Raw genomic sequence first — 18811 nt, 5'->3', positions numbered from 1 at the left:
TATGATATGCGTTCAGAGGTACCATAAGAATAGGTATGTATTTGGCCTATGGCCAATATCTCAATCATTGCGCACAAACAATAGGCTTATAACCAGGACGTGGGTGTGTGCACAATATTGGCAGTAATAATAATTAGGTTCAAAATGTGTACCTGAGGTCTTTAGGCTCTTATTTATAAAGATTACCTTCCTAGGCTTGGGACTTTGAGATCTCCCAGATTGTGTTAGGATTCAGCTCCCTTTCTATTGGAATAAGGTCCTTATCTTGAGTATTTAATTGCTTAATATTGTTGAGATAATTATGTATTTATCTCTTAGTGAATTCTTAGGTGAGTAGTTAGGATATGATATATATCCATAACACGTATAATCCTAATTTTAATTTTTCTTAGATATCCACCCGCATTAATTAATCATATTTTTGTTACAATTACGATGATTACGGACAAATCCTTGTTCATCGCGGTTTCTTTAGCATTGCCATAATAGTATAATACCATTAGCCAACCCCGCATTAAAATAACGGTATTAACTATTAAGTCTAAATTACGGTGATTACGGACAAATCCTTGTTCATCCATCGCGAACGAATGTACGGCTGTGATCGTCCGTGCGTGGTAAACCCGAATAAACACCCGTGTGGGGCCCACGTAGGCTTCTAAAATATAGAAGATTCTTTGGAATATGCCCTGTGACGGCGAAACCGCAAAATTGTTTCTTTTTTTTCCATGCCTTTCAATCCTCTTTCCCATTCTCCCATGAATTTCTAATCTCTTGTTTTAACTCACTCTTTCAAATCTGTCCATTACAAAATCATTACTACGTTCTGTTTGTCTTTCATTTATCTCGCAACCCCTTTTAATCCCTATGCACATTCATCATAGCCATCACAATCACACCCTTCTATCTTCTTTATATGCTCATCTCTTCTCTTCTTTCCACTCACACTAGCAAATCCTTTTTTTCTCTTTCTACCTAGTCATTACCCTTTCTCTTCTGCTTCCTCAAAACAAACAAACAAATACAAAAAATAAAATAAAATAAATAAAAAATGAGTGCTACCATATCTCAACTTGAACAGGAAGAGTTGCTCAACAAATTGGAGGTCTTCAAGATCAAAGGCAGAGACAAGCATGGCCGCAAGATCCTTCGCATTATCGGCAAATTCTTCCCTGGTAAACTCAATATTCTAATCACCTCTTAACTCAGATCGATTCGTGAATGAAAATTGACGGAATCTTATTTTATTTTCGTTTATTCGATTTGACGTGATTCAGCGCAGTTTGTGAGCGTTGACGTTCTGAAGAAGTACCTGGAGGAGAGGGTTTTCCGAAAGCTTGGGAAGAGGAAATTCTCGGTGCTCTACGTGCACACCGGCGTTCATCGGAGCGAGAATTTTCCCGGAATCTCCACCCTCCGATCGATCTACGACGCGATTCCGGCGAACGTGAAGGAAAATCTAGAAGCCGTTTATTTTATTCACCCAGGCCTACAGTCCCGCCTTTTCCTCGCCACCTTCGGCCGTTTTATCTTCAATGCAGGGTATGCATGAGTAACACCACGGAAAATTTTCGAATTCCTTTGCATTATGCACAATTTGGCCTAATTAAACGTTAATCACATTTAATTTTGACTAAATATCCTTTTCATCCTCAACAAAAAAAAATATGAAATCATTTTATTCCCTTCAAAAAAATAGCTATATTAATTATTTTTGTTCTTTTTGGGTGACTAATAGGAGTTTATTTTTAATTTTTGAGTTATCACAATTTTAAAGAATTGAATTTTCATAGGAATCACGGATCAAATTTTTTTAAGAAAAAAAATGGATTCTGTATTTTTTTTTTGTTGAGGATCCAAGTTTATTCTTTAATTTTTTATATATTTATAAATTATGATAGTAATGCTTTTTGTGTCGTATAACATAATTTTATCGCGTATATATATATATATATATATATGTATATATATATATAAATGTATATAAAGAGAAGAGAAAAAAAATATTAATCTTGTATATATATAGATCCCTCACATTTATATATATATATATACATATATATATATATAATATATATATATATATATATATGAGGTAGGATTCTTTGACACCAGTGTCAAATTTCAAATTTGATACCTTATCTGAAAGTCATCAGATCAAAAAAGATAAACGACTCTGATTTGTAAGCATGTGACATCATTGATCTTTTGATCTGATGACTTTCAGATGAAATGTCAAAGTATCCTATATATATATATATGGAAAAAATATTTCTCAAGCAGCTTGAAGCTTGAGATAAGTTTATCTCCGGCTATCACAAAATTACGTCATTTTATTTATTTATTTTCTTATATTAATTGATTCACTTTTGAATGGTTATGATTCTCTTTTTCTCTCTCTCTTTTTATTATCATTGATTCATCTTTGTACGTATAATTTAGTAGTCAGAGATAAAATCAATTTGAAAAATGATAAACTATATATATATATATATATATATATATGAGATAAAATATAGCTGGAAAAAAGTATAGCTGTCATATCTTTGTCAAAAACTAATCCCATAAACTATAGCTGTAAATTGTTTATTACTAATTGAATTGAATGACTAATATTGGGCTTCTATTGCGTGTGGTAGGCTGTACGGGAAAGTGAGGTACATGAGCAGGGTTGATTATCTATGGGAGAATGTGAGGAGGAACGAGGTGGAGATTCCAGAGTTTGTGTTTGATCATGATGAGGATTTGGAGTACCGTCCGATGATGGATTACGGGTTGGAGAGTGATCACGCTAGAGTGTACGGTGGTGGTGCTCCCACCATGGATTCGCCTGTGACCACTTACTCCATGAGGTGCATCTCATAGGATCTTTTCCTTGGATTCAGTAGTCCTCCACTCCTTTGAACCAGTTTTTTTTTTTTTTTTTGCCCTTTCTTTTAAGCTAGGCCTCCTAGTTAGTTATCCGACCCCATACATGTGGATGTTTGATATTGTGCAGAAAGAAAAAAAGGAAAATGGTAAAGAGTAGTTGTCTTTTTTTTTTTTTGAAAAAAATTATTCTTATGCTACATGTGATAACTTTTTCTCTTACACACCATTCGATAACTGTATCATCTTTTTTTCTTTTATTTTTTATTTTTCAGATGATGGAGCCCACAAATTTATCATTATGACATCAGATAACTTATCTCTTCTAACATGAGATTAATAAAATCTTTTTTTTTTAAAAAAAAAGGGCCCTTTTTTATTTTCTTCAAAATTACTAAATAATATTTTCAATTTTGATTGGATGAATCAATTTTGGTCTTATTATAGGGACAAATTATTCTATCTATCATTTTTTCTGCTTACCTTTGTTTACTATTTTTCAACACCGTTAGATCAAAATCTCAATAAGAGATGAAAAATTCTGCTTACCTTTGATTACTACCCTTCAATACCGTTAGATCAGAATCTCAATAAGAGATGAAAAATGTAGTTGAAATTTTGATCTAATGTTGTTGAATGACAGTAGGCAAAGATAGACAGAAAAAATGGTAGGTAGAATAACATATTTTCTTATTATAAATTAATCCACCCGCGGATTCTTTTGATACTTATTCGGTAATATGTGTTTTGATCTTTCTTATTTTTATTTTTAGGTTCAACAAGAGCTTCTTGCCAAAAGCCCTTCGCTAAACTATCTTAATATAACTAAAAGTACACTAAATATAATGCCTACCATTTTATGATAGATTTTTTATGTAGAAAATGAGCCAAACACCATAACTAGTGTTTGCTTTTATGTTAGTATTCTGGTAGAGATGTTACAACTGACATTTGAGACAAAAGTGGTATTGACGCTAGATTTCGCTTTACTACATTAAACGTGACTAATAATAGACTGACGGTCAGATTATGTTATTTCTATTGTTGTATAAATATCATAATAACATTTAAGATGGATTGTCTGCGATTGAGGATGTTTGTTTGGATCAGTTTTAAAGTAAAAATTATTTTATCCAATATATTCAATTTGATCATTTAATCATTCATTCGGTTTGAATTTTTTTTTTAAATCCAATTCAATTCAATTTTATTCAGATTGGATTAGATTGATTTTTAATTTTTTGAAGAGCCTAAAATTTCAGTCATATAAATCACTAGTTATATCTAAATGAAGCTATATAAAGTTATAAACAATTGAAAAATTCAAATCTTAAAACACATGAATAGTTAAAATAGAGTAATAGACAATAAAAAATTAAAACAAGATAATTTGCTATTAATAACATTTAAAATTCCAAGTCAAAAATAATAAATATATAATATATTGAATTGATTTTGATTGGATGAGTTTTCACCAATCAAAACAAAAATTGATCCAATCCATTTAAAGTATACGAGTTTTTTTTGGTTTTTGATTTTTTTGATTTTTGATTAATTTGATTATCGATTTCTTGGCTTGATCACCATAGTTTGGATCGATTGATGGACACTCCTATCGTGATTTAACGATATACTTTTATGAATGACATTCTTCTGAGATGCATCCATTTCATTCTTAAATTCCAAAATAAAAATAAAAATAAAAATCTTTAAGATGTTTGCTACAGTGCAACAAACAGTTGTTCATACTTCATCATGGTCACGTAATGGGCATTTGTATGATGTATGAGATATTTCCATTACAAATATTGGTCTAAACTCAGCATAAACAATAAATTGTTTTTTTTTTTTTTGGCTTAACTATATCCAGAGCGCGTGGGCGCGTGTGAAACAGTTGTAGAGCTCTGTTAGGTTTTCGCGGTTTATGGTGGGAAAAGGGGGAAGATCCCTCAATCCTGAGGGGGAAATAGCGATCGGTAGGGATTTGAAGAAGGCAAAGGGTGAGACTATGATGGATCTGGAGATGCATGAAGAACCTCAGATTGCGGGCGCAATGGAGGTTGAAGCTGGAAGTGAGGATCAGTCGTTGGAAGTGGAGGCGACGGATCTGGTTCATGGTGACGAAGAAGATCTCAAGAGAGACTCGCGAAAATTGGTTTCGTATAAAGACCATCTTCTGCGCGTTAATGGAGTTTGGGATGGCAACCCCGAAGATGAAGACAACGACTGGCTTGTTGAATGCAGAAGGGAGGAATGTGAAGATGAGAAGGCTTTGAAGGCGTACGAACAGTCAGGGGATGATGATCCTCTGAACCCGTTCTACCAATTTGACGTCTTGGAAAAGCTCGAACAGTGCAAAAGATGGAGGAAGGCCCTGATAGTCAAGCTCATGGGGAAGAGACTAGGGGCAAAATTCCTGTGGAACAGATTGCATAGACTCTGGAATCTTGAAGGAGATTACAAGGTCTTGGATCTGGAAAATGACCATTATATGGTTGAATTTGAAAAAATACAAGACTACCTCTTTGTACAGCAGCAGTGTCCATGGATTGCGGCTGACCACTATCATATAGTGCAAAGGTGGAGGCCCAATTTTGATCCGTATGATGATCGAGTAAAAAACCTGGCGGTGTGGATCAGAATCTCAGGAGTACATAGGGAATTCTATACCCACAAGGATCTTTGGAGAATGGGCAATATGGTGGGAAGAACTTTGAGGATTGATGAAAGTTCTCTGAGGATCAGTGGCCAAGGACATCTTGAAGAAATTACTGACAAGCGCAGGTTTGCTCGAATCTGGGTTGAAATTGATTTGAGCAATAGCCTTCTTTCAAAATTCAGGATAGGACAGAGGCAGTTATACATTGGCTACGAAGGATTACACATGATCTGTTTCCTGTGTAGAAAGTATGGTCATAGGAAGGATCAATGTCTGATTAATCCAGAGAAATTGAAGAAAAATAGGGATGATAATGGGAAGGAGGTTTCATGTCAGAAAATGGATCACACTCACATAGTAGCTAATAACAAAGAAGAGATAGAGAAGAGCCAAGAAGAGAATGGCTTTGGTAGTTGGATGACAGTCCAGAGAAAGAAAAATAAAAGGCAAATGCAGAATCAAAAACAGAAGGAAGTCCAAACGAGTAAAGAGAAAGCTGGCACAGAAGGAAGTAGCAAATCACCTATGATTTATGCTGCTGGATCAAGATTTGGTCCACCAGAAGTAAATAAAGAAGAGGGTACTGTAGGGGAGAAGGTTTATCCCTCAGCTTTGGGAGCCAATGTTACCAAGTCTGAGGGTGAAACTAGTCAGAAGAAGAGCCAAAATGGAAGAAAGAAAAAGAGTAGCACAGAAAGCAATGCAAATAAACAGATGCAAGGAGTAGAAGCCAAAGTCTTGGGGAAAAAAGTTTTAAACTCTCATCCTCAGGAGGTGAATAAGGAGAGTATGCAGATCAATACAAGGAGGGAAACTATCCTGGTAGACAGATGAAGGAACAAAGGGATTACTCATGGGGAACAGTCTCTTAGTACAAAGTCATCTGGGAGCTTTGGATCAAATTTTCCAGCAAGAAGTGAGTTAAATGCCAATTTGATTTCTTCTGGTATAAAGGAAAATCCTCCTGATGGTGTTGGTGAAGGTAAGGCTTCGTGCCAAGAATGAAGAGTTGCAATGGCTCTAGATGACATAACTAATGCCATAGGCAGCAAGACAATAACCAAGGATTTGGTTTAGTTTAAGGTTGGTCTCTGTCCTGTATTTTATTTCCAGTTTTTTATGATAGTTTGTACTTGGAATTGTAGAGGGGCGGGGAAAAAAGGATTCTCCTCCCTCATAAAGGATATGGTTTTTCAAAACAAAATTCAAGTTCTAGCTCTGCTAGAAACTAGAATTAGTGGTAAAAAGGCTGAGCGTGTAGCTAGAAGACTTGGCTTTGATAGCTTTTTCATTAGAGATGCTGTGGGTTTTTCGGGTGGTAATGGAATAAAATACGTACGAATGTGAAGATAATTGAGGAGGACCATCAATTTGTCCATACAAGCCTTTGTTGGATAAATTCTGGAGTTGAAGAAAAGTTCACATTTATTTATGGCAGTCCCAGGAGGTCAGATAGGATGGAGCTTTGGAATGGCTCGAGGAGAATAGCTTAGAGTGGATTTGAAAAATGGGCTGTCATGGGTGACTTTAATGCCTATGTTGAAGGAGACAAACAAGGTGGTTCTGAAGTTGGTTGGGGAAGTATGCAAGACTTTGAAAATTGCCTCAATGATTGTGGCTTGTCGGATTTAGGCTTCTCAGACCCAAATTTACTTGGAAAAGAGGAGCCCTTCAAGACAGGATTGACAGGCTGGTGGTGAATGATGACTGGTTCCTGGGATTTCCTAACAGATCCATAGTCCGCTCTCACTTCCATGGTTTTGATCACAGACCGATTATATTAAAAGATGACAGTGGAGCTCCTTGTTTAGGAGGAATCAAACCATTCAGATTCTTAGCTGCTTGGTTGACAAATGACAGTTTTAGTGGAGTAGTGAACAAGTGTTGGAGTGGGAATAAAAACTGGATTCCTGCTAAAGATGATTTCCAGAAGGAAGCTGTTGAATGACATCAACATAAATTCAAGGAGGATCAGAGAAGAAAATTTCAGATTCAAAGGAAGTTAAGAGGAGTAGATAACCAGCTCAATGGGGGTTCAAATGAATCCCTATAAATATTTCATAGGGAGTTATGGCAGGAACTTAATAAAATTTATATCCAAGAGGAGATCACCTGGTTTCAAAGGTCTAGAAGTAATTGGCTCGAGTTTGGAGACATGAACTCAAGGTTCTTTCATGCTGCAACAGTTGCAAGAACCATAAGAAATAAGGTCATAACACTTAAGGACGAGAGGAGAGAGTGGATTCAGGACCAAGAAGCTCTCAAAGATATGGTTGTAGGCTTCTTTAAAAATCTGTATGAGGAAGAAAATCATTGTAAACAGAAGCTGAACACTGAGAATTTATTCACAGTGTTAGAGGGCCAGAAGTGGAGAAACATTGGAAAGATTCCTGATGTGGAGGAAATTAGAAGAACCATTTTCAAGATGCAGCCTTTTAAAGCCCCTGGTGCTGATGGCCTACATGCAGTTTTCTTTCATACACAGTGGGATAAAGTGGGCAGATCTGTAACCAAGCTATTAAATGAGGTCTTCAATGATCCAGTGAAGATGGCAGGTATAAATCAAACTTTAGTTTGTTTAATTCCTAAAGTTGAGAACCCAGAGCTGATAAGCTAATTTAGACCCATCAGTTTATACAATCTCGTATACAAAGTCATCTCAAAGATTATTACTGCTAGGCTCAAGGATCACATGAGCTCCTTAATAATGCCAAATCAATGTAGCTTTGTGAAAGGAAGACAGGCCTCAGATAACATCATCATTAGCCAGGAGATATTCCACACCATGAGATCCAAGAGAGGTAGGAAGGGTTGGATGACTATAAAGGTAGACTTAGAGAAAACTTATGATAGAGTTAGTTGGTCCTTTGTGGAGGAAACCTTACACTTGACTGGACTGCCCAGGAAGCTTGTAGAACTGATTATGACCTGTGTTTCTTCTCCTTCCATGAACATCTTATGGAATAGAACACAAACTGAATACTTTTCCCCTTCAAGAGGGATTAGACAAGGAGATCCTCTATCTCCTTATCTTTTTGTGTTATGTATTGAGAGGCTGGGACACTTGATCAGTTCAGCAGTAGAGAACAAAGACTGGTATCCGGTTAAGATGGAAAAGATGGACCCCCAATATCTCATTTATTCTTTGCGGATGATCTCCTAATTTTCCCAGAAGCTAGTGGAGAACAAGCCAATCTGATTGTGAGCATTCTGAGTCAATTTTTCTGTGCCTCTGGACAGAAAATTAGCAACAGTAAGACTAGATGTTTCTTTTCCAAGAATGTAAATCATAATAGAAGAAGGGAGCTAAGTCAAATTCTTAATTTTGCAGTTACTGCTGATTTAGGTAAATATCTTGGGATCCCCATCTTTCATAAAAGGGTAAACAAGAATACTTTCAGATTCATTTTGGATAAGACAAATAGAAAGTTAAATGCTTGGAAGGAAAAATGTTTGTCTCTGGCTGGTAGGGTGGTGCTAACTAAAGTTGTTCTGTCAGCCCTTCCTACATATGCTATGCAGACTTCCCTGATACCGATTGGCACCTGTGAGGCTGTGGAGCAGAAATTGAGAAGCTTTATTTGGGGTTCGAATAAAGAGAATAGAAAGATCCATGCTTCCCCTTGGAGTGTGGTATGCAAAGCAAAGAAGAATGGGGGTTGTTGAATCAGGAATCTGAGATTGACTAATAAAGCTTGCCTGATAAAGATTGGTCATGGATTAATGACTCATAGGGAAGAACTATGGGTGCAAGTTTTGAAAAATAAATACAAAGCGAAGAATAGTCTGTTGCCTAATATCCCTAAGAAAACAGTTTGTTCAAATCTCTGGTTGGGGATTTCTCAGGTTTGGCAAAAGGTCTATGAAGGCTAAAAAAGATGGTGGGAAATGGCATGGGAATATCTTTTTGGTTTGATAAATGGTTGTCAATTGGTCCGCTCATAAATCACAAATTACAGGAAATCCCCTTTGGGATACATGAGGTAGCTTTAGCTGATATGGTTGATGTCAATGGAGATTGGAAGTGGCAGGATTTTAGCCAGTTGGTTCCCCAAGAAGCTCTCAACCTTATTGCGGGGTTTTTCCCTCCTAGTCCAGAAGAGGAGGATGACAGAATAATCTGTGAGCTATCCCAGGATGGTATCTTCTCCATTAAATCTGCTTTTAACATGTTGTGCAATGAAGAGTCAAATAACTTACAGTATCATTGGAATTTAGTTTGGGAATGGGATGGACCTCCTAGAGCAAAAACTTTCATATGGCTCCTACTTGGGGAAAACCTTCTAACTAACTCGAGAAGAGTCCAGAGACACTTGGCAACTTCTAGTTTGTGCCCCAGATGTCTTAATGATACTGAAGATTGTATCCATGTGACGAGGGATTGTAGTTGGTCAGAAAAGATTTGGAAATCCTTAATTGAGCCAGATAAGTGGACTGAGTTCTTTTCTCTTCATCTACAGAATTGGTTGTATGTGAACCTGGACCCAAAGAAATGTATGCTGAGAGGATTGAAAGGGAACATTCTATTTGGCATTATCTGTTGGTTTATCTGGAAAGAAAGAAACAATTTTATTTTTGAAGGGGAAATCCCAAGTGAGGGGAACACAACCAGGCAGGCTTGCACTTACTTAACAAATTTTTTGGATGCAAATTCTTTGTATAACAGAATTGGACTTCATAACAGAATGAAAAAGGAGACTTTGGTTCAATGGGCCCCCCCACCTATGGGATGGGTTAAAATCAACACTGATGGATCTTCCAAAAGTGGCAATTTGCAGGGAGGATGTGGAGGAAGCTTAAAGGATGAGTCTGGACATTGGCTGAAGGGATTTGCTAAAAGGTTGGGAGTTTGTAACTCAATTAAAGCTGAAATCTGGGGAATGTTATTGGGATTACAAATGGCATGGGACCTTGGTCATAGATGAGTTATCATTGAAGGAGATTCTCAGGTTGCTCTGAATTTAATTACTGAGGGAGTTGCTGAAAATCATCCTCTAGCTGGATTAATCAACAAAATTGGCCAGATCAGAAGCTGGGATTGGCAAGTGGAATTCAAGCATATCTATAGAGAGGGAAATGGGGTAGCCGATTGGCTTGCTAATTTTGCTTGTACTCTAGTTTGGAAAACTGTTTTCTTTGATCATCCTCCTGTAGGTTGTGTCGAGTTAGTAGATAGAGACTATAGAGGTGTAGCTTGGCCTAGGATGGTCAGGGTTCTGTAACTTTGCTTTTAATTCCTTTTATATACAAAAAAAAATTGTTTTGGAGTTGTAAAAAGGGTTTCATTTCTCTTCTTTCACAACAAAAAAAATTTGTTTTTGCAGCTGAGACTAAGACAATAAATAATAGGCCCTACTACTATTTGAAAAAAACAAACAAACAAACCACAAAATTCGAAGTGTAAAGGGAGAAAAAAATTCTATGTAGTAAAATGAGAGTAATAAGTCCTTGTAAAAATGGGTTAACTTATTGTATTTCATGTGTATCAAGATTTAAAAGTCCATATTATTAAAATGCCCTAAATAAAAATAGTTCATATGAACTAAAATTTTCATAAATCCTGTGGGGGTAGGGTTAGCTAATCGTCCCTCAAAAATTTAATATTTTTTATTTATAAAAAATTAAAAACTTACACTACTAATTTTTTTTTTTTTGTAATTTAACACTTCACATATTTGAATTGCATATTAATAATTAAAGTGTGGGCTAGAGGGTGTACTTAGTGTAAACCCTGAATTTTAAGTCAAAAGACACGCAAAGGGTAAAACGGTAAATTGACAAATACGTAACCCTGATATGTAAAATAATAAATTTAGACCTTATTTGAGAAAAATAATACTGGAAATGGATCGAGAACGAAATTTGGAGTGGATAGTCAAGTTTATGAAAAATTAATAAATAGTGATTCTTATCAGATAAAATACTGCGATATAAATTCCATTGGGTAAACCAGAAACGAGATTACTGATCTAGGATTTGGATATATGTTGAAAGATGTATTTAGAATCAACAAAAATGATTATTAGAATAATTTGGAGAATTTTTGGAAAAAAAGTGCAATTAGTTAAGATACCAGAAGTAATACAACTGCGCAAAAGTGACTCGAAACTTTAAAATAACGTAGTGACATACCATTAAATAATTTTGGTGAATGTCAAAAAATAAATATTAGATGGTATGAATTATGGATTAGTGGATATTTTGTGGGGTTCATTAAGGGTGAATTGGTCATTACCCACACAAGCCACTCGAGTGACATTTATTGTATCATATTAGTTTGCTAGAGAACTCTGTAGATTGTTTTATTTTGTGTTAAGTGTTGTGAGGTTATATGTAGACTCTCTGTTGATTTTTGCATATGTGATTTCTTAGTGTGGGTCTGATCAACTCATTCATTTGTGTCACATGTGTGGTTATCATGAGAAGGCTGCATAGTAACCCTGGAGCATCTAATGCATCTTGAGCCCGATCCTGTGGCTGCAGTGTTGACTGCTCTACAGGCAATGACGACTATGAATAGAATAGGATTGAGGACCTAATGAAAATAAATTGGGATGTTTTGGTCTAACCCGTTTATATAGAGTGCTACCACACGTTAAATGAATCAATTATGTATTAGGTGTCCAAGGAAGAAGTTGAGAGAATTTCCATGAATGGCATAAGGTAAATGTATAGTGAAGGCACCGTTGTAATTAATGGATGTCCTAATTGTTAGAAAATTATATTTTCTAATAATTATTGTGGGTCACATATTATATTAATAATTATATTGTGCTATTTATATATAGGGATAGGATATTGTGACACCCAAGTTATGTTACACCCATGTGACACCCAGTCAATCTCACCGTTAGATCGTTTATGTTGATCCAACGGTTATATTTATTTCCATCTTTGTATGGTCATGATTTCCCAAATTTAATATTTTATATTTATTTCTACCTTTGTATGGTTATGATTTCCCATATTTAATGCTTTCACTTTAAATTTGGGAAATCATGACCATACAAAGATGGAAATAAGTATAACCGTTGGATCAACATAAGCGATTTAACGGTGAGATTGACTGGGTGTCACATGGGTGTAACATAACTTGGGTGTCACAATATCCTATCCCTTATATATATTGGGTAAATTAAAGTGATAAGGTAAATATTCCCAAATAGATTCCTAAGTGAGTATGGGCTGAATGAGTGGATATCAGTGTTGGGTCAACTAGGTATAATGGGAGCTTATTGGCCCAACAATAAAGATAAAAATACTATATAAGGGTTATGGTCCCCAATACGTCAAATGAACAACCCTAGTTTCTCTTCCCCATCAAGAGAGAGACGACACACTAAGGAATTCGGTTTTAGGGTGATTTGACTGAGGAAGACTACAAACCCCAAGAGACAAGATAAGAGTTATTCCGCTGCAATGGAGACAGGTATGCCTCCACCTTTATGTTGTTCTTATTTTTCTTTATGATTTGGTATGATGGATCTTGGCTTGTAGGTAATAGTTATCACCATAAGGTTTAAAGGAATTCAAAATTCCAACAATTGGTATCAGAGCCATAATCATATTGAATCATGAAGGAATTAAGTTTTGTGATTTTTATATATGATGAATCGTGAAAAGTTTTGTTTTATTGTCTTTTGGCATAAAGTTTATTATTTTTTGAACGTGAGTTCCATCTTATGTATTTTGTATTAGCTATGTAGTGTTAATTTTGTTCCCTGACGGTGATTTTTTGGTTTTGGAACAAAAGCTACATTTTTTAGAAAAAAAATTAGGATTCACAGTTTAATAAGGGTTTGTTATTTAAATTTTGAATCTGTGAATAGATGGAATGTTTGGAAGAATTTTGGCTTTATAATCGATGAGGTTTTGTTGTTTGAATTTTTTGAATACACAATGAATTCTCTTAGAAAATTTTGGACTTACGGTTTGAAAGAAATAAAATGTTTAAGGTATTTGGTTTTGGGGTTTTCCTTATATTTGATATTCTTTGTTAAAAGCTAAATATAATTTTTGTGTGTGGGTATTATGCATCATTTTCAAGCTTTCATTTGAAAAGGCTTACATGTGCGTCAATTGTGCATTAATTTTTAAGCCTTATAATGAAAAGGTATTTATTGTATGCATCATTTTCAAGCTTTCATTTGAAAAGGCTTACATGTACGTTGTTTGTGCATCATTTTTTAAGCCTTATAATGAAAATGTATTTATTGTTAATGGTATAATGATATAGTATGTATGTATATACATTGAGGATTGATAAAGAATAATTTTCTTTATTGTTGTTATTTTGTTTTTAAATGAGTTTATTGTCCCTAAAGGTTTCTATTTGAAATTAAATTTGATAGATTTGTTAGCCGCCACAGTGGCCAAATTTATAAAGGTTAATTTGATTTCAAATAGGTTGGTCATATAAATATATTTTATTTATGCAAATAATAATCGGCCCACAGAAAGGTTATTGTTTGGCCAAATAATATATGTTGTGTGATCATGTGTGTGTTTATTGCTTATGCGGATAGTGATCGGCCCACAGGAAGGTTATTATTTGGCCAAGTAACAAACATACCTGTGGTAATAAATATGTGACAATTATCAAGAATTCTCCATGTAATTCATAGTCGGCCCACAGGAAGGCTATTATTTGACAGGACTTATTGTCAATGTTTGATTACTACATTAAGAGTACCACTTACAAGTTGATATTTTTGTCCACAGACTGAATATTAATGTTGTGCTAGGTATCTTATAATAAACTCATTTTACTTTGAATTATTTGTCTATATCGTGTATGTATATATATGATATGACATGTTATTAGTATATTATCTTTTTTGTTCTCTGTATAGTTTCTGCTACCGCTGCCAATTATGTTGCTCAAATGAATATGCTTCCAATGCTTAATGGGGCAAATTTCAAGCTGTGGAAAGAGAATGTGGAAATTGTTCTCGACTGCATGAATCTCGACAATGCACTAAGGACTGAGAAATCCACTTCCACTCATGAAAATCCAAACCCGGATAAAATTGAGAAGTGGGAACGCTCAAATCGCATGTGTCTGATGATCATGAAACGTTCCGTTCTGGAGGTGTTTAGGGGCTCGATTGTTGAGACTACTGATGCCAAGTTGTTTCTAAAGGAACTCGAACAATACTTTGCTCGAAATGAAAAGGCTGAAATTGGTCAAACCTTGTCCAAACTCATAAACATGAGATATAAAGGAAAGGGAAACATAAGGGAGTACATTATGGAAATGTCTAATCTTGCTGGAAAACTAAAGGCATTAAAGTTAGAGCTGTCCTCTGAGTTGTTCATGTACTTAGTTATTATCTCTCTTCTTGCACAATACAGTCAATTTGTGGTGAGTTATAACACTCAAAAAGGAAAAATGGACTCTTAATGAGCTTATTTCTCAATGCGTGCAAGAGGAAGAGATGTTACAACGAGAGAAGACTGATAGTGCTCACTTGGCATCAACCTCTCAAGACAAGAAAAGAAAGAGAGCTAAGGATAATGCGGATGCTTTGCCAAAGAAGCAGGACCAGGAATTCACTTGCTTCTTTTGTAAGAAATCTGGACACATGAAGAAAGAGTGTTCCAAATACAAGGCATGGCGCGAAAGGAAGGGTATGACTCTCACTTTAGTTTGTTGGTACTGGTTCTGTGGCACAAGCGTTTAGGTAATATCTCTAAACAGAGAATTCAGAGGCTTGTGACTGATGAAATTCTTGAACCCCTTGATCTGGATCATTTTGAGGTGTGCATTGAATGCATAAAGGGGAACAGACAAACATAAGGAAAATAGGTTCCAACAGAGCTTCAGACGTCTTAGAATTGATTCATATGGATATTTGTGGACCATTTCCTATAGCCTCTTGGAATGGTCAACAATACTTTATCACATTCATAGACGACTATTCAAGATTTAGATACCTATATTTGATTAGAGAGAAGTCACAATCATTGGATGTGTTCAAAGAATTTAAAGCTGAAGTTGAACTTCAGTTAGGCAAGAAAATTAAGGCCATTAGATCTGATCGTGGTGGTGAATACTATGGTAGATCTGATGGATCAGGTGAACAACGTCCAGGGCCCTTTGCGATCTTCCTAAAGGAGTGTGGAATCGTCCCGCAATACACAATGCCAGGTAAACCTAGCATGAATGGTGTTGCGGAAAGGCGAAACCAGACTCTTAAAGACATAATGAGGAGTATGCTTAGTCATTCTTCATTGCCAGAATCACTTTGGGGAGAAGAACTAAAGACTGCAGTTTATATCCTTAATAGGGTTCCCAGCAAAGCAGTGACAAAAACCCCTTATGAGCTATGGAATGGAAAGAAACCTAGCATAAGGCATTTACACATTTGGGGTTGTCCAGCAAAAGCAAGGCCTTATAGGCCAAATGAAAGAAAGTTGGACTCAAGAACAATCAGCTGCTATTTTGTTGGATATGTTGAACGCTCTCGGGGCTTTAAGTTTTATAATCCCACTACAAGATCCTTTTTTGGAGACGGGAAATGCCAGATTCCTTGAGGATGTTGAGTTTGGGGGGAAGATAAAATAAGGAATGTTGTCTTTGATGAGGAAGAAAATAATATTTCTCTTCCTAATATTGTCATCATTCAAGATGCAATTACGGAACAAGCAATTAATGATCAGGTCCCTGTTCATGACATTGTTATGGAACAGGCTTTGGTCCCTGACATTGTTTTGGATCAAGACAATAATGAATCACCCCTTATGCCACCTATAAAACAAACTCAAGAAGTGCCAGAAAAAGGAGATCCACTAGGGAAAGGAGAAATGCAATTCCGGATGATTATATTGTGTTTCTTCAAGAGCATGAAAATATTTTAAGCTTGAAGGAAGATGATCCAATCAACTTCCAACAAGTCTTAGAAAGCTCTAATGCTCATAAATGGATTGATGCCATGAAAGATGAGATGCAATCTATGAAAGACAACGACGTTTGGGATCTTATTGAGTTGCCTAAAGGTGCGAAACTCATTGGTTGTAAATGGATATTTAAAACCAAAAGAGATTCAAATGGAAACATCGAAAGATATAAGACACGTCTAGTTGCTAGAGGTTTCACTCAGAAAGAAGGCATATACTATAAAGAGACTTTCTCTCCGGTTTCTACGAAGGACTCCTTTAGGACAATAATGGCGCTTGTGGCTCATTTGGATTTGGAGCTACATCAAATGGACGTAAAGACAGCGTTTCTCAATGGCAACATTGATGAGACAATTTATATGGTGCAACCAGAAAACTTTGTATTGGGAGATTCAAAGTCTATGGTTTGCAAATTGAAAAAGTCCATCTATGGCCTTAAGCAAGCTTCTCGTCAATGGTACCACAAATTCCATCAGGTTATTATCTCCTATGGCTTTGAGGTGAACTTAGTGGAAGATTGTGTGTATCACAAGTTCAGTGAAAGTAAATTCATATTCCTGATACTATATGTTGATGATATCTTACTTGCCAGTAGCGATATAGGCTTATTGCATGAAACCAAGAATCTTCTCACTAAAGATTTTGAGATGAAGGACCTTGGTGATGCATCTTTTGTCTTAGGAATACAGATACTTCGAGATCGCGCTCAAGGTATTCTACGGTTATCACAAAAGGCCTACATTGAAAAGATTTTGGATAGATTTGGCATGAAGGATTGTACGTCAGGAGATACGCCCATATCTAGGGGAGACAAGTTTAGTCTTGCCCAATTCCCTAAAGGTAAGCTTGAGATGATAGAAATGACAAAGGTACCTTATGTTTCGGTAGTAGGAAGCCTTATGTATGCCCAGGTTTGTACTCACCCTGATATAGCATTGATAGTGGGAGTGTTAGGAAGATACTTGAGCAATCCAGGAATGGATCATTGGAAAGCAGCCAAGAGGGTTATGCGGTATTTAAAGAGAACAAAAGATTATATGCTTACATATCAGAGGTCAGATCAATTAGAGATCGTCGGATATACTGACTCTGATTTTGCTGGATGCCAAGATAGTAAAAGATCCACATCAGGTTATGTCTACATGTTGGCTGGAGAAGCTATTTCTTGGAAGAGTGTTAAACAAACACTCGTAGCTTCCTCTACTATGGCCACTAAATTTGTAGCTTGTTTTGTGGCATCCAACCATGGGGTATGGCTGCGAAACTTTGTCACAGGGCTGCATATAGTGAGTGGTGTTGAAAGGCCACTGAAGATTTATTGTGACAACAGGTCAGCAGTGTTGTACTCCAACAACAACAGAAGCTCTTCAAAATTGAAACACATCGATATAAAGTTTCTGGTTGTTAAAGAAAGAGTTCAGAGTGGTCAGATTTCCGTAGAACACATAAGGAATAACTCCATGCTTGGGGATCCGCTTACTAAAGGCTTAGTGCCTAAGGTCTTTCACGAGCATACTGCTCATATGGGTGTTGTTTTGTTCGATGACACTACGGTTTAGTGGGAGTTCTTTATGTTAGTGTTCTATGAAGATTAAATTTTCTGCAAAATAAAGAATTCAATGTTATTTTCCCTCTGAATGTATTAAATTTTGTGCTTGTATTTCTGCTTTGTGTATGCAGAAAATTTAGGATTGATCTCATAAAGATTAAAGTAGGACCAGTTGGAATTAGGCATGGTAAGATCACATTGCATGTAATTTCCATGCCACTCATCCATACTTGATCTATGTCATTGAATATATTGGTGCGATGACGATGGAAGGTTTAGTTACGCTTGAAAGTGACAAAAGCCGCCATGATCTCATATTGATATAGGAGGTGGACCAGATTGTATCTAAGGAGGAATCTAAAAAAAAATAGCATACAGTTGCGCACTAAAGAAATATGATATAATTATCTCAAGTTAACATGTGGCCCAAGTGGGAGATTGTTAGAAAATTATATTTTCTAATAATTATTGTGGGTCACATATTATATTAATAATTATATTGTGCTATTTATATATATATTGGGTAAATTAAAGTGATCAGGTAAATATTCCCAAATAGATTCCTAAGTGAGTATGGGCTGAATGAGTGGATACCGGTGTTGGGCCAACTAGGTATAATGAGAGCTTATTGGCCCAACAATAAAGATAAAAATACTATATAAGGGTTATGGTCCCCAATACGTCAAATGAACAACCCAAGTTTCTCTTCCCCATCAAGAGAGAGACGGCACACTAAGGAATTCAGTTTTAGGGTGATTTGACTGAGGAAGACTACAAACCCCAAGAGACAAGATAAGAGTTATTCCGCTGCAATGGAGACATGTATGCCTCCACCT

The 18811-nt window shown here is 36.0% G+C and overlaps 1 protein-coding gene across 1 annotated transcript; it reads left to right on the top strand.

The window, feature by feature from the left end:
- Positions 1 to 830: 830 nt before the first annotated feature.
- LOC133291797 (uncharacterized) lies at positions 831 to 3014 on the top strand. Its single transcript, XM_061490128.1, has 3 exons — positions 831 to 1175; positions 1278 to 1542; positions 2640 to 3014. Exons 1-3 carry the CDS (start codon positions 1052 to 1054, stop codon positions 2863 to 2865), a joined length of 615 nt encoding a protein of 204 aa, XP_061346112.1. The 5' UTR covers positions 831 to 1051; the 3' UTR covers positions 2866 to 3014.
- The last annotated feature ends 15797 nt before the right edge of the window (positions 3015 to 18811 follow it).

Source organism: Gastrolobium bilobum, unplaced genomic scaffold (assembly GCF_033153095.1).
Source record: "Gastrolobium bilobum isolate Gb01-03AN ecotype WA unplaced genomic scaffold, APGP_CSIRO_Gbil_v1 utg1885, whole genome shotgun sequence".
NCBI lineage: Eukaryota > Viridiplantae > Streptophyta > Magnoliopsida > Fabales > Fabaceae > Gastrolobium > Gastrolobium bilobum.
This window is presented reverse-complemented; position numbering and strand designations above follow the sequence as displayed.

What these genes read in the sequence shown, in the direction of transcription:
- LOC133291797 (XM_061490128.1), top strand. Translation starts at nt 1,052, where the DNA reads ATGAGTGCTACCATATCTCAACTTGAACAGGAAGAGTTGCTCAACAAA. An exon ending in TATCGGCAAATTCTTCCCTG is followed by an intron (nt 1,176 to 1,277) that starts GTAAACTCAATA and finishes GACGTGATTCAG; the next exon opens with CGCAGTTTGTGAGCGTTGAC. An exon ending in CGTTTTATCTTCAATGCAGG is followed by an intron (nt 1,543 to 2,639) that starts GTATGCATGAGT and finishes TGCGTGTGGTAG; the next exon opens with GCTGTACGGGAAAGTGAGGT.